A 26,720-nucleotide genomic window follows, 5' to 3' on the forward strand; every position below is an offset into this window, starting at 1 on the left:
GTAAGGGAACAGATTCCAACCGGCAGAAGACCACTTGAAAGACCCAAATGATGCTGGAGGAATAACCTAAGAACCCTAAATGTCGCCAATGCCAAACCGCTTATGATAAACAGAAACCAATAAACGCAAATCGTAAAGTCAGCTAAGCCTCACCTGGTGTTGTAAATGCTACAGAGAGAGAGAAAGAGAGCAGATCGACTAAATGCTTTAATTGTGACATTATCTGTTGGGGTTGAATTCAGATTTAGGAAGACAACACACTATTTAGCCAAACTAAAACTACCTCTGTTTCGGAAATACCCTGTATCTCCGCGTAATACCTCTTTAAAGTCAAACAATACTCACCTGGCTAACCGCCTGTCATGGTGACATAACACTTAAAACTTTTAGCATTGTCAAATTTTCAATTTCAAAGTTTTTTTTCTTCTTTTTAGGGTAAAATTTTCGTAATTTAAAATTAAATAATGCACGTTTAGTAACAAAATTATCAGTGAAGCGATGGAAGAAATCGTCAATAATGAGTTTCTATTTTACTCAAAACTGTCTAAGCCTTTGATCCTGAATTTACCCAAGTCACAAGGTAAGGAGAAAAAGATTCTTATGTTTAAATCCCATACAATAATAACGTTTCGCAATGAAGGAACACGCAGAACCAAGCAGAAGCTAGGTCTTGTCGACTTTAGCTATTTCCGATTTTGCAATATTTTAAAATTTTAGTAGAAAGAATACTTTAAACAGACAGTTTTACCACTAACCAAAACTCTTTATTTTACTCTTAATAAGTGTGTTTTTAACATAAAATGGCTAGCATGCATTTCTTGGTACATCGTTTGATCTTATTTCCTCTAAGTAATGACAGATTTAATAAAGAAAAAGCAACATGTTATGACAATAAGATTATTGATAAGCTGATTAGATGAACCTATCTTGACGAGAGGCTTTGATAGGGTTTTTAAAGACTGAGGTCTAAGAATGGTCTATCAAAGTTCTGCCAAGTTACAAAATCTTTTAGAAAACCTAAAAGATAAAATAAAGATCAATGAAAAGTCCGGCATCTATAAGATTACTTGCAATGATTGTGATAAAAAGTACATAGGAGAAACGAGAAGTTCAAGTGTTGAAAATTCAAGTTTGGCTGAACATGTTTTAAATACTGGTTACTTAGTAGGAATAGACAATTTAAAATTACTTAAACCAGTTAATACCAATAGAAAATTAGATGCATACAAAAGTTTAACATTATTCAGAAATTTTAACAGGGATAAAGATCCAATCCCTTATAGTAAATTGTATGGTCTTGTTCTCTTCTCGTAATCTTCTCCCAAAGATGCTAACATCGTTAGCGAAACACGTGTTTTGATTAGTAGTAAAACAGTCTCGTTTTTTTTTTGAGTGTTCTAAGTACTTGTACCAAAGGTTCCAATCATAGGACTAGAATAGATTAGGAGAAAATAATCCGGATTATTCACATAACATGCTAGAAATAAAATTTAATTTTTTTAAAACATGCCAATATAGGGGTATACTCTAGTCTATTTGATGCTCGAATCTTATTGCTATTAATAATTACATTGTCAAACTTTTGACATATGGACTCGCAGTTGTCAATTTGTGTGTATTTTCTATAATAAATATAATTATTACATAAAGTTCAACGTAAGTAATAAGAAAGAAACACGTCTAAAATATATATTCTATATGAGAAGAGAAAATAAAAAAGATATCTTAATCTATCTGCCAAAATGATAGCAGTGTTTTCGCATAATAACAGCGAATGGGTTTGACAGTTTGTACAAGGTGACCATTGAAATCTCGGAAACCGTAAGAGTTACAGGGTCGGTTAAATAGAGGCAAAGTTGCGCAATTTAAAGCTTAATAAAACAGCGTTTAATAAATTTTGAGATTCCGGATACTTCCAGAGTTATCTAAAAAAAATCAAAAATTGTCAACATCGTTTTTACCTTCTACCGACTTTATTTAAAGAAACATCGGAAAACTAAAAGCAGTTTTTTATTTCCTCTTTTTATGTTCTACAACATGACGCAAAAAAAAATTAATCCGACGTTTCGTTTTTCTTTGTGTTGTGGGCAGAATAAAACAGTGATTATTGAATTAACTGTTTTAATTAAAACTCAAAAATGGTTCGCACAATCTTAATACAATTACTTTCCGAGTCTCAACTTAAAACTAAGCTCTCTTCAGTCTCAAACAACTATTATTCAGTGCCGGGGCCCTACATCTGTCAACTAAATAGAGCACTTAAGTATTTATTTATGACTTTTCTGGACACACAGATATTTAGTTACATAGTTATAAATAAGAAACTGCCTATTCACATATTCTAGATTAAACAAACTTAAATGCTATAAATGTCTTTTGGATATTATTTTTAAATCCATATTTATGAGGTGCCACATTTGATCATTATCAACTTTATTTTTTTCTTATAGGCGCCATATTGGATTTTCTCATTTTGAAAAAGTATTTTTAATTGCCTTTAAAATGAGGTATCGCACTTGCATGGCCGATTACTTCTTCTAGTACTTCTGAAGATTTTGGATTCTAGGCGTTGCAGTCGCCGTGTCAACATCAGTTTTATCAACATTTGTTTGGTTTAATTGCATAATTTCTCTAGTTTTGTTAACTAATCTTATTCACTAAAGGACATTCAACCTTTGAACCTGCACAGGACTCTTTTTTTTTAAGTTGCATATTATTATTTTTTAAAAGCATATATTCTCGTTATTATATGTAAATTACAATGGTTGAACGGTGCAAGTCGTGTTCACACGATATCGGTGATCGTACATACGGAGAAAAGAATAGGAGGAGAAATTTAGGTGCCCCGCCAGCTCTTTAACCTAAAAAAAATCAAGCATTTTTCAACTTTTCCACTTACGAGCACCTCTTCGCCTATTTTGTATATAACCAGATACAAAATAACCCAGACTCACCACGGAGAGGTGGCTCCCATCGAGTTCCATCCCTGCCTACCCAACCATATGAGCAATTTCTAATTTCCTACTTCATAGTCTGATTCGGTATTAAACTTTGGCATCTGGCTTCTAGATGCTATCGTTGTACGTATCCAACCAACTCTGTTAGTAAACCCACATACGGCCGACGATGTCTCTTTCACTAATTTGACATATCTTTCAACAGCCTGCGTATGGCATTGTAACTTAGTAGGTTAATAAATTCTTCAATTTCTTCATCAGACAGATGCTTCGTCATTGGTGGCTCTGTTACTTTGTACTCGTGCCAATATATTAAATCAATATATGATTCCGTTTAAAATTGTACTTGGGAATTTCAAATTTTCTTATCGTGCTATTCAAATTTATAGGAATTTTTTTCTTATTCGACCTGCAACTTATTATTTTTCTGTACCCTAATTCTCTTATATGACGACGTGAGTCAAAGATTATCGTCAGTACAATATTTTCAGGATGGCCATAAAAGCCATTTCGTTGAATTACAGGATCAACTACAGTTCTTCACTTAAATATCTTGAATATTGAATTAGCTGCCAAAGGTATAGAGCTCCAAATGTGCACAATGGTACAGTTTTTACTCGAAACCAAATCTTCACATATACTCGCAGAATATATTCTGTCAAAACTTTTAATTTAGGCGGGGGATTTCTTACCGCTATGTAAGCCCGCAAGATACGATTTGCTGTTGTTAGCCATCTTGCGTGAGATAACTTGCCAGGACATTTGTTCACTAAATTAGATGGACAGTTTCCAGTAGATATGGCAGTGCAAATCTCGTATAAATATTTTTGATCGCTACTTAATTCTTTTAAATTTACCTCAGGCAAATTAACTTTGATTGTTTCGTAGCACACGACAGGTAATCGCTCACATGTTTCAATAAGTTTGCCGATAGAACCCGAGAATGATAATAGTCCTGTGGTATTTCCGTCCAGATGTCGAACCAAATGTCGCAATGGCAACTCGTTTGCATGTAGTTGACATATTAGCCATTGCAAAGGTCGTTTAAGATGTAATTCCAACAAATGTATTACACCACCGTGAGGCCCAGTGTTAATGACAGTACCATCGCAGCCAACTGCAACTAACTCGCTATTTAATAATTCATTTTCGGTTAAATATTTTAGAATCGTTGAAGCTATGGTCTTTGCAGTACCGTTTTCAGTTGTTACGTGTCCTTTATAGTCGCTACCTGGTTCCTTTAATAACACTATATCGTTGGCTTGCTACAAAAACTCATTAAGTCAAAAATGATAGTTTCTGAAAAAATCAATTGTTTACTAAAGCGGATGGTTTAGGTGGTTTTGGGAAAAAATCATTTTGTAGTTTTTAGTTTCCGGCAATAAAATATGGTTTGGTGTGTTATTTCACAACTAACAGTAAAATAATAATGAAAAAGTAGTATTTTGTTAATCAATAATTGGAAAGAAAAATATAAAATGTGACTTAGTGAGTTTTCATTTTATGTAAAATGTCGTCAAATTACTGACTTAATGAGTTAACTTTTATAAATAAACTTCATGTTGAAAAACTAGTAAACGTTTTTTGGTGATATACCTTTTTTTATTAAGAAAAATAAAAAAACCTAATAATAAATTTTGTTAAACATAATGTAACTAAGAACTAAAATGTCTTCCCGTCTGAGTCAGAATATCCATGTTCAGGAACCACATCCTTTAATGTTGTGCTTATTGGCAGGGATTTATACCAACCATGGTACTCATTAGGTATCACTCCTTTTTCGCATAACTTTAAAAGGTTTTTTTTTTTTACCGGATATTGGCAGCATAGTTTTGTACAACTTGCTTATTTTAGTAGCTGGTACTATAGTAAATTTTTTGAGTGGCTCTCGATTTCCTTTCAATATTAATGCTATAAAATGCTATAAAAAACTAATGCTATAAAAAACTATCCTTTCAATATTAATGCTATAAAATGCTATAAAAAACTAATGCTATAAAAAACTAAGAACTAAAATGTCTTCCCGTCTGAGTCAGAATATTCATGTTCAGGAACCACATACTTTAATGTTGTGCTTATTGGCAGGGATTTATACCAACCATGGTACTCATTAGGTATCACTCCTTTTTCGCATAACTTTAAAAGGTTTTTTTTTTTTACCGGATATTGGCAGCATAGTTTTGTACAACTTGCTTATTTTAGTAGCTGGTACTATAGTAAATTTTTTGAGTGGCTCTCGATTTCCTTTCAATATTAATGCTTTCATATTCACCAAAATATTCATAGCGGTATTCAAGAATACCAGGCTGTATTTTCTGAAATCTGAAGCACTTTACTTTCAACCAGTTTACTTTATCATTATTACATTCAGTTGTCTTATTTCTAAATAAAGTCTTGGATAAATCCAGTAAATTAAGAAATTCATTAAACTTAAACTCTTTGGTGATGAATGGATCTCCAAATTTATTTCGGTTACGTTTGGATCTAGCTTGTTTAAAAATACTTATCCAGTCATGTACTACATAAACTGGTCAATATTTTTTTTCTTTTTCAATGGCACTGTGCGTGGAATCAACCTCCATGTAGCTGTGGCCACTTTCTAAGAATTCATGCTCTATAATATTAATCGCAGTTGTTTGAACAATATAAGGAAATAGAGCAGCAATATTCTGGTTTCGGTTTTGTCCACCGCATGTATGCGAATATAAGGTTACGTGTTTTACTTTCGGCTTTAAGCCTATAAACAAATTATACAGTGATGTTCCAATTTCACAGCTACCTCGTTTTCCATGAAGGTTAGTCCATGCAAAGCAGTATGCTCTGTGTGGTTCTGGAGCTTCATAAATAGTTAAGTTATACATATTAATTTTTTGGCTGTAATACATCGGTGAAACATCGGAAGATGGAATCTGTAACACACATTATAAATCGAACGTAACGAACTTATTTGTGCGGTTTGAGTACATTTTCTAAATTATATTCACACTACGGTACACTTCACCCGCCACAATAAAAATAATAAATTAAACTAAGAATTTGTAGGTTAAAAAACAGAATTTTATTTTGACGTTTAAACCTCACAAACAAGTCCCAGTGATGGCACCACATTTATTATGTAAAACTCATTAAGTCACTTAGTGAGTTTTTGCTGCAAGCCGACGATATATTCTTCGACAATAATTTTCCTAGATGACGATTCACCCTGTTTTTTAATGTGAAGAGTTGGATCTTTGCGTTCATCAAAATAGAGAGCTTGAAGACTAGTACCATCTTTTATTATATTTTTTTTGTAAATCAAGTCGTTGCCTTTTTTTTTGTCGATCTAATTTGGACTTGTCTATTACATAAGATTGATCAGTTTTGGATATCAATCCAACATCTTCCAGAACTGCACTGACGATCATTGCTCCTTTTCTACTTGATAATCCAGCTCGGTCTATTGCTTTTGCTAATGCAGGAAAGTCAAGGGTTATGCCCGTAGAAGTTGACGGCTCTGGTTCGAAGTCTGGATCACAGTCTGGTTCGCTTTGCACTGATATATCTGATAGATTGCCTCGTTCAATTTTTTCTGATACATTACGCGAAATGTTTTGTTGACTTTTGTCCTCCGGAATATTACGCGAGAGGTCCCTGCTTTTTCTTTTTTGTTTTTGCTGCAAAATTTTACTTGTTTTGGCATCTACTTGCCCTATAGACATTAATCGTGTAGTTCTCTGGTCGTTTAGGAAAGCTTGTTCCATTTTTGGAACTTTGTATGACTTCTTACAAATACACAAGTTAAAATCGGTTTATTTGCACTTTGAAATATCAAAGAGTTTAGTATTAGCCTCATCACGAAGTTTTTGAAGGGAGGGGCCGTTCCGTTAATATTTACCTGGCGGGGAGGCTTAACGTTGTTTAAATTGAATAAAAATGTTTGTGAGTGTGTTTGAAGCTCTTTTTAGTTGTTTGAAGCAGCAGTCTTCAATAATATACAAATTTTTTTTAATTTTTTTAGGGTCGGACAAATAATAAAATTAAAAAAAGTAAAAAATTGCTATTCATTATAGACCATTTGGCAACTTTTTTTACTACAGGCATAAAAAACCTAGAGAACCAACCCACCCTACCATTCATGTTATAGCAAATTTTATTTTTTGACTTTTTTTGTCCGACATGCGATTATTGCGGACAAAAAATAAAACATTTTTTATGCATTGTCAATTTATTAGTAAAAAAAAATAAATTTATTTATTTTATAAATATATGTAAAAACATAAACATATGCACATTATTTAACCATTACAGTATAACAACTAAAATTCTAGAAGCGATACCTTAATACTATACATTTTTAAGAAATTTCATTCGGGGTCTCCTAAATTTGGTTCTAAGGATGATAATTTTCAACACCCTTAACTTCCTAAAATTACTTAAGGATTAAGACCCTTAAGGAGCGGCATCTTATTCTGTAACACCCTGTATAATCCAGATTCAGATCAGATATCAGATACCGATTAATTTAAAACTTAGCCTCAATTTTCTTTCTAGATCGGATTTTAGCAGCAGCATGGCTCAAAAAATTCGCAGACGAGCAAGCAGGCACAGAAAAGCTAAGAATAATATATCTGAAGCTCTTAATCTTCTGCCTGCAGCGCAGAAGACTCAGTGGAATATTTGCGGATGACCCATCTTTATACAATACATTGGAGGAATTACCCGAGGATATCGATGTAAGATTTTATTTCAAGTGAAGTATATTAAATAACTTGAATATCTATAGAAAAATTTTAAATAATATAACTTAATTATTTTTACGTGTGTCTTATCTTATTTTAGCTTAATGAATTTGCAAGAAATCTCCTCGAGGAAGAAAAACTAGAACGTCGAAAAATTATCAAACTAGAAATGATGGGAGATATGGATGCGTTTCCAGCATATACAACAGATTGTTCTCCAGACCTAACGGAGTATGTAGCTGCTCAGGATATTCCGAATTTTGGAGTTCATGCTTACTATGCCATCTCTAAGCAACCTGTTAGTAAATGGCAAAGATCGGAAAAGGCTATTCTTCCTAAAGGTAATTATAATGAAAAGTATTATGAAGCAATACAAAACCTATAATTTTCACACATTTTACATTTAAAACTGACATTAGTTTGTTTCTGGTTTTAGTAATTTTTATTTATTAAAGCATTCGGTTAAAAATTGTTAAATTCTTCTAATGCTAAAGAAGAAAATGTTAACTATATAATATTTGATTGAAATAATAACGTCTTCTTGGGCAATTCAATTTTGAATCTCTACGAATTGAATGATTTGAATAAAAATCAATTTTTATTAATTCTGATTTAACCTAGTGCTCAAATCCAAATTCAAGTTTATTGAAATATTAAATACAATATGACATATTACATATAACGCACATATGTATACTATGAATACGATCTGTGCGTGCATACTTAATATATAATTTATTTACCTAAAATAACTCTTACAACTTAATATTTTACTATCTATGTTATTGTTACATTTCTTAAATTGTCTTTGAAAAACAGTAGAAAGTAAACAAAAAAGAAATTATTGAGTTAATCAATTCTTATTATTTTCAGTTACTTTAAGTATTAATTTTGCTTCTATTATATCATAGCAGTTACTTCTATGTTCTTTGATAGCATATAAGACATTTATATTTTACTTGTTACATAAAACATGCTTGTCTACAGAAAATATTGTATTTTGAGTAACAGGCAATTTATTAAAGTTTGCTCTGGTTTATATTATGTATAGTAAAACTTAGTTTTTTTTAATACATGTTTTAAGACATATTTTTGAATTATAATCAAAAGCCTCGTATTTGTTTTATTTCTTGCTCCCCATATTGTACCGCAGTAATTTAATGTGAATTCTACTAGTGATGTTTTGTCGTTTTAAGTATTTATAGTTCATGAACTCACTTAACTGGTAGATTTTAGAAATCAGTTTTCTAATAATCAGCTAATACATATTTTATGTGTGAGTTTCAATTAAGATTTAAGTCCATTATAACTCCAAAATATCAAATTTTATTAATCTTTGTAATTTTGAGTTGCATTTACAATAAGTAGGGTTTAAACATTAGTCTTTATGTACATTCATGTTTTCCAGAAAACTAAATTTGTTCCTTATGGTCGAGAAGCATACATTGAATTTGCTCATATTTATTGGCAAATAATTAAAATTAAACCAGGTCTTAATGATTCTTTTGGCAATTTCTGCTTTCTGTCGTATACTTACCCTAATTACTTACTCCTACCTAATACTCCTAATTATTTATTTTGATAAGTACAACTGTATTATCTGCAAAACAAATTACTTCTTCTTTTTTCAATGTCAATAAATTTTGTGCTCCTTTTTCCTGAGACCAGTAACGAAAAATGGAAGGATTGTGTTTACCAATGAAAAAGAAGACTCATCTGAAAACAAAATATTTGCTAAGAAATTTTCATTCTTTGATTTACTTTTTCCATCATTGTTTCACAAAATGCCATTCTTCGCCACTGGTCTTTAGGAAACACCTCCTGAGTTTTGGAATATTTAAAATATTTTTGTCCATGTTTTTTCCAAATACTCGTCACAGTTTTATGGTGCATACCCAGTTCCTCTTCAACACCTCTACTCAAAAATTTCAAATCCAGAACTAAAGCACTACAAACCATTTCTTCCTGGCGTTCTATTTCCTGGACCCTTTCAATAGGTGATTCTTGAGCTTCGATGTGATAATTTTTACATTCTTGAAGTCAAAAAGATGTCTCACAATTCGACACGACATTTAATATAGTTTTAGTACCAGGAATCGGTCTATTTTCAAAATTTACTGGGAATAATTTGCTCCATTGTACTGCCAAATTGCCTTCGTAAAACCATTTAATCAAATAAACCTTTTCGGAAAGGGTATAAACAGCCATAATGCTAAATATTAAAAAAAAATAAAATAACGCTTTAAGACTTAATAGTGCAGTATGCAATCACACAGCAAAATAAAATCTGCTGATTGTGCCGTGCCGAAAATAGCAAATCAGACCGGAATCCATCGCGCCGCTTATCAACTAGAAAATAAGCTAGAAGCGAGGCTGCCATTTATAATAATTCTTATGTGTAGTCTTCTATTCACCAACCTGTATATTTCTTGCATATATATTTATCGATATAGAACTTTAGAATGCATTAAAAAGGGAGTTCTCTGATCCCAAATTCAGTACTTTTCTGGTAACAACAAATTTCTTATAGAATTAGGACTCCTGGCCTATAACGATGAGATTTTTTAACTTCTTTGGTATCCTAAGGTATGCTGAAGGTATAATACTACCTCTAGTAGCACCGTTTTTTTCCCTAAAAGAATATTCTCAAATTGCTTAAGATTCATTCTACTTTTTCTATTTTAGAGAAGCTGCTGTCTGCCTTACGTTAAATTAATTTAAATAAAACGCATGCTTTTCATATTATTTTTTAATTATATTTTGAATTTAAAGATGGTTGAACTAACCAATTTAATCTGTTGACGGCAAGACCCATTTCCTCACGATTTACTGCTTTTAAAGAGCTAAATTATATTTTTTTTTTGACACTGGTTAAACCAACTGGCCAGCTTTTCTCTTTATGCTAAAGTAGGGAAAAAACAAATGAATAAAAAAATCAGTCCAAATTTAAAACCATTAATATTTTAGATGAAAAAAATAAAGATTTTAAATTTTGTTAGAAAGAATATCAATTTACATATACTTATATGAAACCTATGCACCCTAAAATTAGTGCTATAACATAAATGTGTTCTTTATTCTACAATTTTATCTTTTTTTTTATTTTTTCTCTTTTTGCTATTTATAGTTGCTTAAATACAAAAATAAATAAAAAGCTGCAAAACAATTATTGGCCTTGTTTTTTTCTCAACAATAAGCATGTGGTGCCCACTGACACGCCATTGCACCTAATAATTTCAATCTAGTTACAGTTAAATAAGCGTCTTATAACTTCAAATAACTGCACCAAATTTCAACCAAATCGGTTTAAGGATCGTTATAGTATTTTTAAAATACCTTTATTTTTTTTAACCTTCATTGCCCTGTATCTCAGAAACAAAGCAACTCCTGACATACGTTCATAGGAACTTTTTTTTCATAAAACGACCTAACAATTCACCCTGTATAGTATAGCTTCCCAGATAGCCCAAAGCTCAGCAGTATAAATAGAAGCTCCGTCATAAAATCACATTTGTTTGACAAAGTTAATATTTTAATAAAGGCATGCATCTGTCAAAATAACTTTGATACTTTGATTTTAAATACTATTGAATTTCCACTATTATCATTATTAATTTTTATTTTGAGAAATTCATTAATAAATTATAAATTAGAGTAAAATTCATTAATATACTCTGAGGATTTATTTCCGAAGAAAAAATATTAGTTTTAATTTAGAGAATAGCTAGTTATTAACAATGGAGCTTTTTTAAGATGCCAACAGAATTAGTATAATTCAAAATGGTAAGATTATGCATCTTACAATTTAAGCTGCTATTTTTTTTAAATCAACCTTAACAAAAGCTTATCACTTAGATACAATGTTCTTAAAAATAAAGGAGGTTCTTCAGTTTCTGCCTCTTATACTTCAACTGGTGTACTATTTAAAAATCCGACACAAAATCTTGGCATTTATTTTTTACTATTTCGATTTTATTTAAATGCATTGATTATATTTATCTTTGCTGCGGATCCGTAGAATTGACAACCGTAGTCCAATATTGTTCTGACATAGGCTCTATAAAACAAAAGAGCAAGATTGGGGTCTGCTCTCCATTTATTATAACAAATCCGGATTATATTAAGAGCATTTTCATCTTTTTTAATTAAAAACTGAATGTGATCTTTTCAAAGAAGTTTTTTATCTAGTAAAAATCCCAAATATTTTATTGTATTTCTACAAGGAATAGGTAAATGTTCGTTTATTTTTATAAGATTGGGTAGCGACTTTTCGGCCGACATACCCATATAACCCCTTTTTAATTAAAACACGATGGAATCTTCAGTATTTTGGCCTTAATTTAGAATGACATTTTTCTACTATTTTGTCTTTTGTATATATACAAATATCGTCTGGCATTGGAGAATTTTCATGTCGTCATCTTAATATGCTTCCTTGAGGAATAGCCACTTTAGCCACTCTAAGTTCCGTAAGATCTTCATTGGTTCTTATATATAATTAATGCATACTATAGAGTCTTCAATATTTTTAAACAATTTATGGAAATCCAATTTGAAGTAATTTCTTAACTAAAACATCAAGAATAACATGATCGTAAGCATTCTTAATATCAATAAGCATAGCAGATGTACTTAAGTTTTCAGAAAAGCCCAACTGTATATCGGTAATAACTAACTATAACTTATCGAGTGGAGCAAAGTCTTCGAAATCCTTTTTGTAATACAGGGTATTTTTTATGAATTTCCATCCAAAATTCCATTCGATTTTTCAATATTTGTTCATAGGTCGGTTCATATGTGGGCTTACCAATTTTCAAAATAGAAACTATTTTATATTTACTCCAATCTTTCGGAATAGGTTGCTGTCCATTATATGTATGTCATATCGTTTTGTAGTAGAATTTTTTCGACAAAATCTGGCAAGTTCAATATCACAGAGTATTGAATACTATCAATCTCTGGCGCGTTATTGTTTTTAGGGCACGGCCAAGTTCTTTCATTTGAAAAGGCCAACACAAAGGCACATCTTCCTCAGGTGCTTCAATAAAAGAGGCGTCACTGGATACATAACAAAGGGTTAGATTTTTATGAAATTCGTCTATCCATGGGTCGTCCAATCTGACTGGTTGATAATTTTCCTGTCTACGATCTTTAAACATACCTATTTTTTGCCAAGCATTTTTTGTTGGGGTGTTTTTATTAAGGCTCTTACAACAGTTTTGCTAATTTTTTGATTTTTCTTCTTTAAGCGTTTTTTTTTGCTAAAGCGTTTACTTTTTTATACAATAATAGATTTTCTAAATTAGGTGTATTGTTAAAATACATATTTTTTCTTTCTTTCCATTACTACTTTGTCACATCTATTATTCCACCAAAACTTACCACTTTTCCTTTTTCCTTCTTTAGGTTTAAAAATTAGAATAGATCTTTCCTTAACTTTATTTAGGGCGGTTAAAAATATTTTTTTAATTTAAAAATTCGTTGTAACATTCGATGTAAAATTAATCCCAATTTGCCTTTTTTTGTTGATTAAAAATGGTAAGCATTGGTGCAATACAATGTTACATACCGGGTGGTGCGTCGCCGAGCGGAACATAGGAAAACCCATGTAAATTTTAAGGGGGTCAATTATTGGCTTTGCTATTTTATAGAAAAAATGTAAGATAACTTTTTAAAGAGACCAATCTGGCAAACCCTTGGGCAAAGTTTCAAAAAATTTTAATAATCGAATCTTGAATTATTCAATTAAATGTAATTGCAAAATTAGCAAATTTGGCCAGATGGCCAGATGGCAAACCGTCGTACAAAGTTTAGTGCAAATGACCGATCTCGGTCTCTTCAAAGAGTTATCCTACATTTTTTCTGTAAAATGTACAGGTAAGCCAATAATTGACCCCCTTAAAATTTACATGGGTTTTCCTATGTTCCACTCGGCGACGCATCAGACTCTGATGGGTCTTCTATAATATCCTAATCCAGAAATGGTTTAAGACATGGCGATTAAGAATAGATCTGTGGCCGAATTTTCTCCTCCTAACAAATGAAGATGTAAATATTTGCCTGTATTAAGATAAATAATATTTTTTTCACGTAATGCATTTAATAAAACAGAGCCAAACAAGCGTCAATATCTGAACATCCCCACGCACTGTGGTAAGCATTGAAATCTCCTCCAATCAAGAAGGGAGGTTTTAACATGTCAAAAAAAATATTCCAATTACCTAAAGTAATTTTTCTTGGAGGTTTTCATAAACAGACAGTAAATACTAAATTATTTTATTATCTATCTTACTATTTCTTTGATAATAATGCTATGTACTAGTTTTCCAGCTTTTGCTCCCACTGCATGATAAGTTTCTCGGAAAATATTTTTTTCCTCGGAAAATTGATGTTTTAGTAAGAAATATTTAGTAGTTTTATATCAGGTACTTACATCTGTTTTTTATAGCTCATTTTCGTTTTTTTTAACAGTTTTTTGCGTCTTGCTTTCCTTTAATTTTTTACTAATTTCTTTTATATCGTCTTACTACCACTTAACTTATGTGTGCTATTCAAAGCCTTTGACTGTGAGTCACATAATATTCTTATCGCGAAGCAAAGATTGTTTGAGTTTCAAGAACTCATAAAATTTGCAAAAATCAACTGCTTCAAAGTCAATTATTTAATCGTAGGCAAGGTACTTCTTATGATGGAATGTTTTTTTCTAAATGGATTGCTTCAAATTTCTTTAAATGATATTTCAATATCTGTACCTGACCGTCTAGTAACACTAAATGCCGACGATACAAGTTTCATTACTTCATTCAAATACCAATTTTAAAGTCCTTTATGAATAGCTTTCTGCTTATGCCAGGAATATGAATAATTGGTCGAGAGCTAACTGCCTCAATATCCGAAAAGAAGGCCGAAAACATGATTTTTGCTCTGAGACTTAACTCTGATAAAAATATGATCACGTCATATTCTTTGGAATAAATTTTGATCAGAAACTTTGATCTTTAAAGAATCATATGGTGGGGGTATCCCTAATTACATATCATGCCTTGGTACACTCACTTTCATTCCATTGTATATAATTTGATTTTAAAATATTTTAGTGTTTTAGATTTAGTTTATGCTTGCAATATATTATTATCAGTTTGTTTTTAATTCATCATACAAGAAGCACAAAATCTTTTTCCTATTAACTACTACTCAAGTATTTTGCACGAAATTTTACAAATATCGCAGGTCATACTTTTCGGCAATCTGGCTTAACAGTAGGTTACTTACTAGCTACATAATTTAATATACTTTTATATTATTAAAGGAATAAAGAGTGCTATAGAAACAAATATCAGTATCAGTGCTGCTGGTGCTGAAGGTCCAAAATGTACTTGCGCCCCAAAAGGTACATCGTCAGCGCCCGAAGTGGAAGATGGAGGCGAAGAAAGTTTTCCAGAATGCAGGCAACCCAAAGATCAATCAGCCGAAAGGCCTAAGAAAAAACGTCCGAAGAAACTTGGTACTTCACCGCCAACGCATCCTATCGGAGAAGTAAATGTTTTAAAAAAATAAAAATAAACTTTTAAAGACATCGGTTTTTCTTAACTAGGTAAAGCATGAAGAGGAGGAACGACCCACTCCCACTTGGGGAACCAACCTCGTCGAAATCAGAGAACACACAGACTTAGGAAACATCGAAGAAATGACACCACTAGAAAGAGATTTAGAGGAACGGGTCAATAGAATGATGGCAGAAGCTTTCGCTAGTTCCATCGAGGAAGAATCTGAAACAGATGAAGATGACTTATCAGAAAAAGCAAATGAAATGAATAATACTTTAAGTGAGGTGGAAAAAGGAAGAATGTCTTCTCAGCAAACAGCAGATAAGGGTGGTAAAAAGAAAAAAAAGAAAAAAGAGGAGGAAGTAGAAGAGCTGCCGGAAGATTACCATGTAGAAGGCGTAAGATTTAAAAAAACATATGCAGTAATCAATGTTTAATATATTTTAACAAATATTTTTATAGAGAATTGAGTGGGAGCCACAAGGTGATGACTATTTTGAAAGACTGTTAGCTGAAGCAGAAGCGGATATCGATTTGTCTGTTTACGATCAAGGCATTGACGAAGATGAGTCGGTAGTTGAACTATTTGATGATGAAATTGCCGGTAAGATTTAATTTAATCCGATAGCTTTGTTGGTTTTCTAATTGTAATTTTACCTAATATTAGACATAGAAGATGAGCTAAATGTGTCAAGAGCGACAACGCAAGCTAGAAATGCTTCTCCAGCTTTAACAAGGGAAATACCAGTTACTACACCACCAGCTACAGCAAGTCCGAAAAGAACCAAAACACCTGAGAAAATATTTGCTGGGGATGATGATTATTTACTTAGGCACAGGTAAGTGTATATTTTAGGGAGGAAGAAATAAAGACTCTTATTAATAAAGACTCTAATTTTCAATAAATAAAAACGCTATCTCACAATAAAGCCAATAGATCTGAGCACTTGATTTGGTTTTTGACTAAAATTAAAAATTATCCAAAAGTCAAAAGGTGTAGGGTAAACAACCCAGTTATTGGCACCTTAAGGACTTCTCAGGTTTCACATATCCACTAGTTTTACTAGAAAATTGATATTATAGTAAGCTTGTAACTAGTTTATGTTCTTTGATGATTCTACTTTGTTCTCAAATGAAAAAATAGATTTTTTTTTGAAATGATAATAGCAAAATAATAAAAAGTAAAAAAAAAGTTTAGAGCTTAATTGTTGGCATGCTTTTCCAGTCATTGGCACGTTGTCCACTACGCACCTTAAATATTAATGACTAAAAATTTTAAGATATTATTACTATAATATCGGTTTGTTAAAAAAACAATTGATCTTGATAAATATAACATGTAATAGCACTAAAAGTAATATCAAAATAATAATGTTTATAAATAAAACGAGCTAATATTCAAAGGTTTACCAAACGAATAGTTAAACTTAACAGTAGGATTAATAATATAATGTCTTACAAAAAGCAGCCTAAGACTTAGACAAACAAGAGGCACAAAGAAATTGAGACCTGTTTATATTTTTCATGCAAACATAGCAAACTTTATCTTGTAACAAATACGTCTTTGATGAAGTGGATGCCGTCAAAGGTGTGCAAAGAGAAAACGCTTTTTTGGCCGAGAACTGTAGTGCAATTCTCATTGGTCGATACGTCACGTCTCGAATTGACATATCTCGTTCGAGACAAAATTCGGTCCCGAGTTAAATGTGATTCTCATTTCATCTCGAGTCGTAGCCGCCGATTCGTAGCAACACATTATTGTCAATTGTCACTGTCGGCTTTCAAATCATATTCCGTCGCTATTTCTTATGAGTTTTTTAAATGTTGCTTCATTTATTTGGTTTGGAATATTTTGACAATATTTCGTGATATTGCTTATCAAGAAGAAATTAGAAGACTCAACCAGACCTTAAGGAGAAAAAGAACACGAACAAGAATGGAATTGAACCTAGAGGAACTCTCAGAAATCAGATTTAAAGAGCTATTTCCTATAAATAAAGCTATTTTTAGATTTTTATGTGAAGAGCTAACCCCATACTTAAGGCAACCAAAATACCTTAGTGGAGTTACAGTGCAACAAAAAGTCTTAGTTGCCCTAAGATTTTATGCTAATGGTTCTTATCAACGAAGTGTAGGAGGAGATTTTAATTTAGGAGTTACTCAAACATCTGTCCATAACTAATTTAATTTGGTATAAGTTTATATCAACATTAAATCACATAATTCTTATAGATACGTTCATAAGGTCACCAATGCCATTAATGACAACCTTACAGCTAGGACCATTAAATTTCCTACAACAGGAAGAGAGATGAACATTGTGAAAGAGAATTTTATGCAAAAATTCCAGTTTCCCGGTCTTGTAGGGGCAATTGATTGCACTCAAATTGCCATTCTAAATCCAAATAATGAGGAACACAATTATATCAATCGCAAAGGTTTATCACTTCCTAAATGTGCAACTTATTTGTGATTCAGACTTAAAAATTTTGTCTATAAATGCCAATTACCCAGGATCAACTCATGACTCATTTATTTGGAGAAATTCTGAGGTAAAAAATTTCCTTTTGACACAATATCGTCAGGGTCTGAGAAGAACATGGCTCTTGGGTGACTCAGGCTACCCACTTGAACCAGTATTAATGACCCCATACCAAAACCCCTTGGAAGGCTCTTCAGAATCCCATTACAATCAAAACCATAACCATAAGAGCGAGAAAATGTATTGAAAGAACAAATGGGGTTTTGAAAGCAAGATTCCAATGCTTATTAAAAGAACGAGTGGCAAGATATGCTCCAGAATTTGTAGGAAAGTTAGTTAACATATGCTGTGTATTACACAACTTTTGTATTACTTTTGGTATTGAACATCAAGAAAATGATAATGAAGAGGAAAATGACAACTTACAAAATATAGGGAATCAAAATATAATGGATAACTTAGGTGCTCGAGAGGGAGAGGCAATAAGAAGAAGTATTGTTAACACTTATTTTAATATTTAATAAAATCCAAATTACTTTTCTATGCTTCAGATATAAAACTAATATTACAGTAATATTACTATTAAGTTTGTCTTTCTGAATAAAACTAGTGTCTATTTGGTCAAAATATAGTTTAATTGGTATATAACTGGATTATTGTTTAGTGGTCAACATGTTGAAGTAACAATAAACTTTTTTATTTATAATACACAAAAAAATCACCAACACAAATAAAATTTAAAAAACCAACTGAAAATCTTACACTAAGAAAACAGGTAAACAAAAAATTTATATATATAATAAGGAAAATCAAATATTCAAATACTTTTTATAAGGATTACATATCAATGTACTCATCAAATCACTCAATCAAATACTCATTCTAATTAAACAAAAAAAAACAACTTAAAAATGTATACTAGTGAACATATCTGAACATATCCAAGGTTATAAAAATAAACTTTTTTTCAAAAACATTTCTTAAATATGTCTTATACTAAATATCACAATTTCCTAGAGGAACACACAAATAATTTTATTCAAAAAAAAATTAAAGCTAGAAACGTAGATTCTGAATCGTAGATTATAATCTGACCATGTCTAAAAAATAGGAGATAAATCTTCCCAAGGGACGCATTTAAATTAACTAAATAATGCTGAATAGATTTTCAAAATGCCAGACATCTATGCTCCATAAAATATTTTAATTTAACTTTATTCTTATGTTGTTATAAATAATTCTAAAAAAAAAAAAAAATTTTGTTACCCTTTGCCACTCTTCAGTTGTCCTTGTTCCATACCCTAATAAATTTCAAATATTTGCCAGTTCTTGCCATAGTTTTTTAAATTCCTGGCGGGCATTGGAGCAAGACAATCGCCTTCTGGCAAAATCCGGATATTCTTCGAAAAAAATTGCAAAGGCAATCAAATAGTCCTCTCTAATTTGAAAGGACATTCTAACAGTTTTATTGAAACTATCCTTAATCGCCAGACCGATCAAGAAAACAATAAATATGTGAGGTTAAGATACCATTTCGGCATCTACATTGGTCACGACTGAAATGACAGTTCGAATCGTTACGCGTTGTCTCGGTTTTCCTAATAAGAATCGCGAAATCGTAGTAATCGAGACGAGACGTCTCGAAATAGTGAATAAGAATCGCACCACTGAATATTTTTCTAACATGGCTTTGATGATCATCCTTCCTTGCACTTAGAGTCTTGCCTTTGTTTTCCTTTTCTGTCTATTTCCTTTTCTGTCTCTGTACTATATTTGTTTTTTTTAAACGTTGTTCGCATAAGACACGCTCATGAAATTACTCAAAAAAATAACTAATAATCCTATCTTCCAATAGTAAACGTCAACTTCTAAGTAGTTTTTTTGATTTCCTAAACTATAAGCAATTTAATAACGTGGTAAATAACAATCTTCGCTGTACGATTTAATCTTTACAAGCTTTAATATCTCTGTACTTAACAGCGGTGCATCTCTAGTCCCGGAGAATACCTACCATCCTTCTCTGTCATTTGAATTCCATGCAGGCCTTATCTCTCTCAATAACCTACCCCTTAATAAAGCTGAAATAAAGGAATTTAATTTTAGAAAGGCTAACTTTCCGCTTTTGTATCAGCTGCTGCTAGATACTGATTGGTCGCCTGTCATGGTGCAGCAGCACGTCAACTCTGCATGTAATATTCTTTATGATATACTGAACAACACTTTCGCTAGAGCGGTACCCTTCAAGGTAAAACGTAAAAGACGTTTCCCTCCCTGGTTTTCGGGGGACATAATTCGTAATATATATAAAAAGGAAAGGGCATTTCGTGATTTTAAGATTTCCAAGTCTAATCATCATCTAGAGATATTTAGATCTCTGCGCAAGACAATTAAAGCTCTAACTGCACAAGCCTATAAAATATACATCCATAGTATTGAGAAGAAAATAACCTCCGATCCGAATGAAATTTGGTCTTTTATTCGAAGCAAACGTAATCAGTATCAAATCCCCGGCTTTCTAACCAATCATACAATACGCCTGACAGCATTGTGTCCGCTTTTGGAGATTATTTCAGGAGTGTATACACGAACTCACTTCCCAGTGATCATCCCGTCATCTCTGAACCTCCCTTAACTTGCATAGACGTCGTCGCGCTCGCGGCTACCGACATAATGGAGAGCAAGTGCCTCAAAAGCAAAATGACCTCTGGCCCAGATCTAATTCCTAGTTTTTTAGCTAAGGACTGCTCTGTTGCACTTACAGACCCTCTGCTCCACATCTTTAATCTGATCCTTAACACAGGTATTTTTTCCAATACCTGGAAGCAAGCCAAAGTTTACCCTATCTTTAAAAAGGGCGATGCTGGAACAATAGAGAATTACCGCCCTATATCCATTCTGTGCAATTTCTCAAAGTTATTCAAATTGGCTCTTTATAAATTAATTTTTCCCAAAGTTAAGTCCATGCTGGCCAACGATCAACATGGCTTTGTTTCTGGCCGCTCATGTACTACAAACCTAGCATTCTTCTCTCAATTTGTGTGCGAAGCACTTAATGATAGAGGTCAAATCGATGTTATCTACACAGACTTTTAAAAGGCTTTTGATCAGATTGACCATTCATCCTATTAAATAAGCTTGAACGCCAGTTTGGATTCTCCGATCGCTTGATAAAGCTCCTTAACTCCAATTTAGTTCTCAGTTTGTAGTGGTCGAAGGCTTTAGATCTGCTTGTTTTTCACCCACCTCTGGAGTTTCTCAGGGCTCTAACTTGGGCCCCCTTCTCTTTAACGTTTTCGCTAATGACTTGATCTCCACCCTCAATTGCTCTCGGTTAGCATATGCTGATGACCTAAAGCTTTTCCATAGGATTCACTCTATATCAGATTATGGTCAACTGCAAGAGAACATCAATACTGTACACCACTGGTGCACTTTGAACCGGCTTTCTTTTTTTTTTTATGGTAAACACAAGCACAAGAGGAAAGTCCTATGTCACTCTTGGAGTGGTGCTTGCGCGAAGATATTTGTGGGCATTTATCTTGAATCGCTGTAGGTTGTATGCGTCGGGAAATATGTGAGGCGAAAGCCCGTTCCAGAAAGAAGATGTTCTCCAGATGAATGATTCCCGATACAGCGACGTTCTTGGGGTAGGCAGGTGGACTCGATGTTGATGAGCCGCAATTGCTAGACGCGTCCTTCTTGCCGGAACAGCCCTGGGTGGAATCAGGCCTGCCAGCTCAGCGGAGCACTTACCGTGATAATAACGGTAGAATAAACAGAGATCAGCCACCTTTCTCCTGTGCTCCAGACTATCCAGACTCCTTGTCAGTTCTGGTTTGTCGATAAGACGAATAGCTCTCTTCTGTATAGAATCGAGCAGGTTTAAACTATGCTTGTGTGCAGAGCTCCAGACATGCGAGCAATACTCGAGGGAAGGGCGTATTTGAGCCTTATAAAGAGTCAGCAGCTGTTCTGTGATTGCTCTAATACCGTTGTTGGTTGAAGCTACTTGTTGCTGCCTAAGAATATGAGAACTTGCGGCTGTCGTTGGTTTGGCGGACTTAAATGTGGAAATAAGTGTGCTATCGCCCGCAAAGCTGTAGATTGGATTGACACTGGTTCCTAGCAAATCGTTGATATATATCAAGAAAAGGGTGGGGGATAGAATGCATCCTTGAGGGGCTCCAGCGTTAATGTTAAATTTGTCGGAAAGGTATCCATCAATGGCTACTTGGATTGTTCGTTGTTCAAGAAAACTTTTGATCCAATTCAATGATGAGTTTTGTATGCCGATTGAGGAGAGCTTGGTTAGTAGTCCCTCAGGCCACACTCTGTCAAATGCCATGGAAATGTCAAGAGCGACTGAGCGGGACTCGCCGTGCTTCTCCATGGCCTCTGTCCACAAGTATGTGACGTAAGCCAGAAGATCGCCGGTGGATCTAAGCTTTCGGAAGCCGTATTGATGATCGCTGATTTTTTTTTGTCTTAACCTTAATGTTTCCAAGTGTAATGTGGCCAGCTACTTTCGAATCAAAAGTCCAGTTGTCTTTAATTACTCAGTTAATGGAGAGTCTCTGGCAAGGTCTACCTATTTTAAGGATCTTGGAGTCACCTTTGACCAAAAATTTTCTTTTATCCCTCACATCGAAGATACTATTTCTTGAGCTACTCGCATGCTGGGCTTTATTATTAGAAACTGCAAACTTTTTTCGAACACTGCCACTGCCAAAACTCTCTACTATGCATCTCTTAGATCCAGGCTGGACTACACATGCTGTGTCAAAACTTTAACACTATTGCTGATTCTTGTGATATTCACCACGACAATTTGGCACTTATTTTGAGTCACCACGTTTTAGTTATTTAGTTTTTAGTTTGAATACATTTATTTACTAATTTTTTTCTGCTCTTTTGATTTAAATTAATTCTTGATTCTTATCTTAATTTAGTGTTGATTTTTTATTATTTATTTTCTCAAACTCACTACGTTTTTTTATTATATAGCAATTCTTTTATAGTTTAATTGCATGAATCTAATACAGTTCATGCATGCGTACTTGTACACTTATATATTATTTAATGGATTTTCCTGTAACTGGGTATATGTAACCTGTTGGAAATAAAGCTTATTATTATTAATATTATTATTACTGTCATTTTCTAGGGCATCTCCTCTAAAAGCACCAAAAGAGCCACAACAAGATCCCCGAAGATCCGCAAGGCCTGCTGCAGAACCTGAACAGACCGAAAAAGACCAACATTTATCTCAAGTTTTTGAACATGCCAAGAGACTGGTCGAAGATGAGGATGACTCTTTTTTAGCTGTAAGAAAACAGACATTTTAGTATTGCAAAAAATAATTTAAATAGATGTAAAGGGTCTTAATTTTCTATTTCATTTACTCCAAATGCAACATTTAACCCTTTTAACGCAATTTTAATATGAAAAAAAGGAGTAAGTTTTTGTTAAAAATGAGGTCACATAAGATTGGATTTAAAAAAAAACACGTTAAAAGATTGCCTTGAAATTTATTAAAGTATTATAATTTAAATTGTTGTCTTAATCACAAGTTACCCTTTCTGAACACAGGTATGACCAAATACTTAAAGTTTCTTAAGTTATGCTGTTTATTTATTTATTTATTTATTAACGGTATCCACCAATTTTACAAAAATAAAATAATACAAAAGATACTAGTATTAATACAACTTAAGCTAGATAATAGTAAGTCATAAATCAATGTTACAAATTAATTTAAAGAAACATGTTAAAGTCACAAGTCACTAACTAATTTCAGAAAACTCCTAAAAATGCGCAAGTCAAGACTATACTTCTCCTCTCTCTATACCATCCATTGAACGCTCAGTTCGAGCCAGAGCGCTCTGCGAGTTATAGCGGATTTACGTTTACACGTTTAAAGAAAGCCTTTTTTTACCTGCCGTCGGCATGGAGCTCTCTCTGATTGAGGAACAGCGAATTAACATCAATTTTCTTGCAAAGCTAGTCAAGAATGGTCGTGAAATTTTCGAGTGTTTACGGGGACAATTCTGTAAAGGAACCAACTGTCAACAAGTTGAAAAGGTTTCGGGAAGGCCGAGAAGACGTGAAAGATGACCAACGGTCAGGACGCCCCTCCACATTGACTTCTGAGGAAAACGTTGAACGAATTCGTGGTTGTGTCCTTAACCCATTTGACCCTGAAACTATATTTTTCCGAATTTGTATATTTTTTTCTTAAAAACCCATAAGTCGAGAAAAAATCATGATTTTTTTTTGCCAAAATGCTTAGCAAAATACTTAAAACTTAAATTTAAAAACTAATTTGTATGATAGTCCACAAAACAGTTTTTTGGGTGAAGACCAACTTCACATTTTTGGCACACAAAATTTGCTTTTTTGTGGCACACAGCACATTTCCGCTGACTTTCGTGATATGTAACTAAATGATCTAGTCTATCGTAACGTGAAAATTGGAATGCAGTTTTTGGCAATTTCGAAGGTCCTCTCTTAGTTGTTTTCCTGTACGTTTCGAGCAGCTGTGTCCCTAGGTCCCTTCTAAACTGAAGTTGGTCAAGAGTATCACCATTATTCCTATGGAGTTGCCACGAGTTTTGTGAGGCCATGTCTATACAGTGGGAAAATAACGGAAAATACCACTTTTTACCTCTGGCTTTTTATAATTGGCTTATGTTTTGGCACAGATTTAACTAGCTACGCTCCAGATAACCACTCCAATGTATTTCACTTGTCCCCACTGAGAAAGCAGCCGCTTGCTCGCGATTCAGCCGAAAACGGATATTTCGCTCCGATTGTGGCCCTGCGTTGCAAATTTTAATTTTTGTCGGTAGGTATGCTTCCGGGTCTTCGCTTCAATCATCGCATCGTAGCATCGCTTTCGTCGGCCACAGACGCACTTTTTTTTCCTCGATGCGACGCCGACGCGACGGGGTTAATTTTATTGACTAAGTAGGTACTGTCACAGATTTTACATTTTAAATCTGTGGTACTGTGACAATAATAATTGACAAATTTTTAAAGAGGTTTGTTTTACTTGGAAATTTTTTTTGCAATTTTTTTATTTGATAGTTATATTCGATAGATATATTTTGCAACAAATATAAAAAAAAATTAAATGAAAAGTATAAAAACGAGCGAAAAAGCTGTTCTTTTATTTTTTTGCTTCTTTACTGTATAATTAATAAAAAGATTTTTTTTATGTAAGACATTTTTTTTATGTACACAATAAAGTATATATCCGAAATATTTAAACTATAATAATTTAAGTTTTATGGTATATTAAAGATAATTAAAAATTTTTAAACGATAAATTCGAAAATAAAAAAAAAAAATTTTTCGTTTTTGTTTTTAATCTATAGGTTGATAAGATGTATAGATTGATACATTATATACCTATATAGATAGTAGTACTTTTTTTTTAATAGTTAATAAAATAAATTATTAGACTGATGTAAGATAATTTTTAAACTATATACTTAAAATAAAGTCCAAAATATTGTTTTTATAGAAAACGAAAAAAATGCTCTCGGGAAAAAAATATTTTAGTACTAAATATTGGGACACATATAATAGTAATGTTTTTAGGAGGCATGAATATTTGGGGTGCTAGAGTTCAGTGTCTTTTATATGATGAGGCCATAATCGCGTTTTCGAAAATTTTGGACTTAGTTGTTTTTAAAATAAACGCCTCAATTATTTAATTTTCGTAATTAGTTTTTATTTCAAAAAGTATTCGCTATTTTAAAAAACGGCAAAACAAGTCAATGGTATTTTTAAGTTTTTACCTTAAGTAGCAAATTTTTATATTCAGGAGAGGATGGCAATGGCTGAAACTAAAGGATGATGGTTATTTTTTATGTTATTTCTTATCTTAATTTCATTGTGAAAATACAAATTAAAATACCGTACCAAAATGTAACTTAAAGCTTATATAATTATATTTTTGCAAGCAGTTACATTATAATAATTGATGGATTCGTACACCTATTATAAAATAAGTAAAAATTTTTAGAATATCGTGTATGTACATACCTAATCCTAAATAATAAATTTGTGGTGGATAATAATATAAAATTGAAAATTCTTATAAAACTGTTCCAACACAAATATATAGCTATAATAAAATTTAATTTTACAACTACTATTATCATTATACAAGATCTTTCAACGAAGAGGAAAAATGGTATTATTTGATTCCTCCTGCTCCCAGTAGGTATTTCTCAAAAAAATCAAAATAGCTAATTGATGTATTTTAGCTCGGAGAATTCGAAAAGCGTAACAAAAAACCAATTGCATGAGAAACAAAAGACTTTTTGTTCAAGATTTTCTTCAAAATTTTTGTCTAATTTTAAAATTTTTTGACAATTTTTTTTTTAATAAGTTATTTTTAATTATTATCAAATAAGTGCTCAAATAAATAAAAATTTAATTCAAAAATATAATGAAAATGTGCTTTTTCCTTCATTTTTTTAATGGTTTTTTTTTCATTGTACTCGAAAGAAAAATGCTGTCAAAATATTTAAAAAAAATTGAGGGTGCCATTTGAAATAAAAAATAGGGGTAGTTTCTCGGGGGTAAAATACGCAGGGGTAGTTTTGAATAAATTTTTAGAAATAGCGTTGTCTCCCATAAAAACCGCATTTTGGGTTTTTTTTCTTCAAAAATGTCTAAGTTCTACGCTGTTAACGTTGTCGTGAGACACGCTGTATAGGAAACAATAAAACTTTTGTTGTACGAAATAACACTGTTACCTGCAAATACCATTAAAATGTGCACGGTGTTATTGATAACGTACATCAAAAGTTATATGATTTTTGCTATAGAAAAATTTTGCATTACATTTTTGATACGTTAGAAAGTAAATTGAGTGTACCGCATCAGACATGCTCACCATTGGACATTGCTCACCATTCACCAACAGAGAACTTTCTAAACGGAGGGAAAAAGAGACAGAGAGAGAGACAAAATCGGAGAAAAAGTTGCGCAATTTTTAGCTCAA

General features: G+C 32.6%; 1 protein-coding gene across 2 annotated transcripts in view; it reads left to right on the forward strand.

Annotated features, from left to right (window-relative positions):
- The first annotated feature begins 364 nt into the window (after positions 1–364).
- Positions 365–26,720, forward strand: part of LOC126735791 (titin-like) — a 291,189-nt gene continuing 264,833 nt past the window's right edge. For both annotated transcript variants that reach the window (XM_050439900.1, XM_050439901.1), the window contains exons 1-8: positions 365–580; positions 7,488–7,669; positions 7,776–8,016; positions 14,985–15,211; positions 15,270–15,620; positions 15,685–15,826; positions 15,890–16,061; positions 22,869–23,028. In XM_050439900.1, coding sequence (XP_050295857.1) covers positions 499–580; positions 7,488–7,669; positions 7,776–8,016; positions 14,985–15,211; positions 15,270–15,620; positions 15,685–15,826; positions 15,890–16,061; positions 22,869–23,028 — 1,557 coding nt within the window. In that variant the 5' untranslated portion in view covers positions 365–498. The remainder of the gene's footprint in view (positions 581–7,487; positions 7,670–7,775; positions 8,017–14,984; positions 15,212–15,269; positions 15,621–15,684; positions 15,827–15,889; positions 16,062–22,868; positions 23,029–26,720) is intronic.

The sequence above is a fragment of the Anthonomus grandis genome, chromosome 4 (assembly GCF_022605725.1).
Source record: "Anthonomus grandis grandis chromosome 4, icAntGran1.3, whole genome shotgun sequence".
NCBI lineage: Eukaryota > Metazoa > Arthropoda > Insecta > Coleoptera > Curculionidae > Anthonomus > Anthonomus grandis.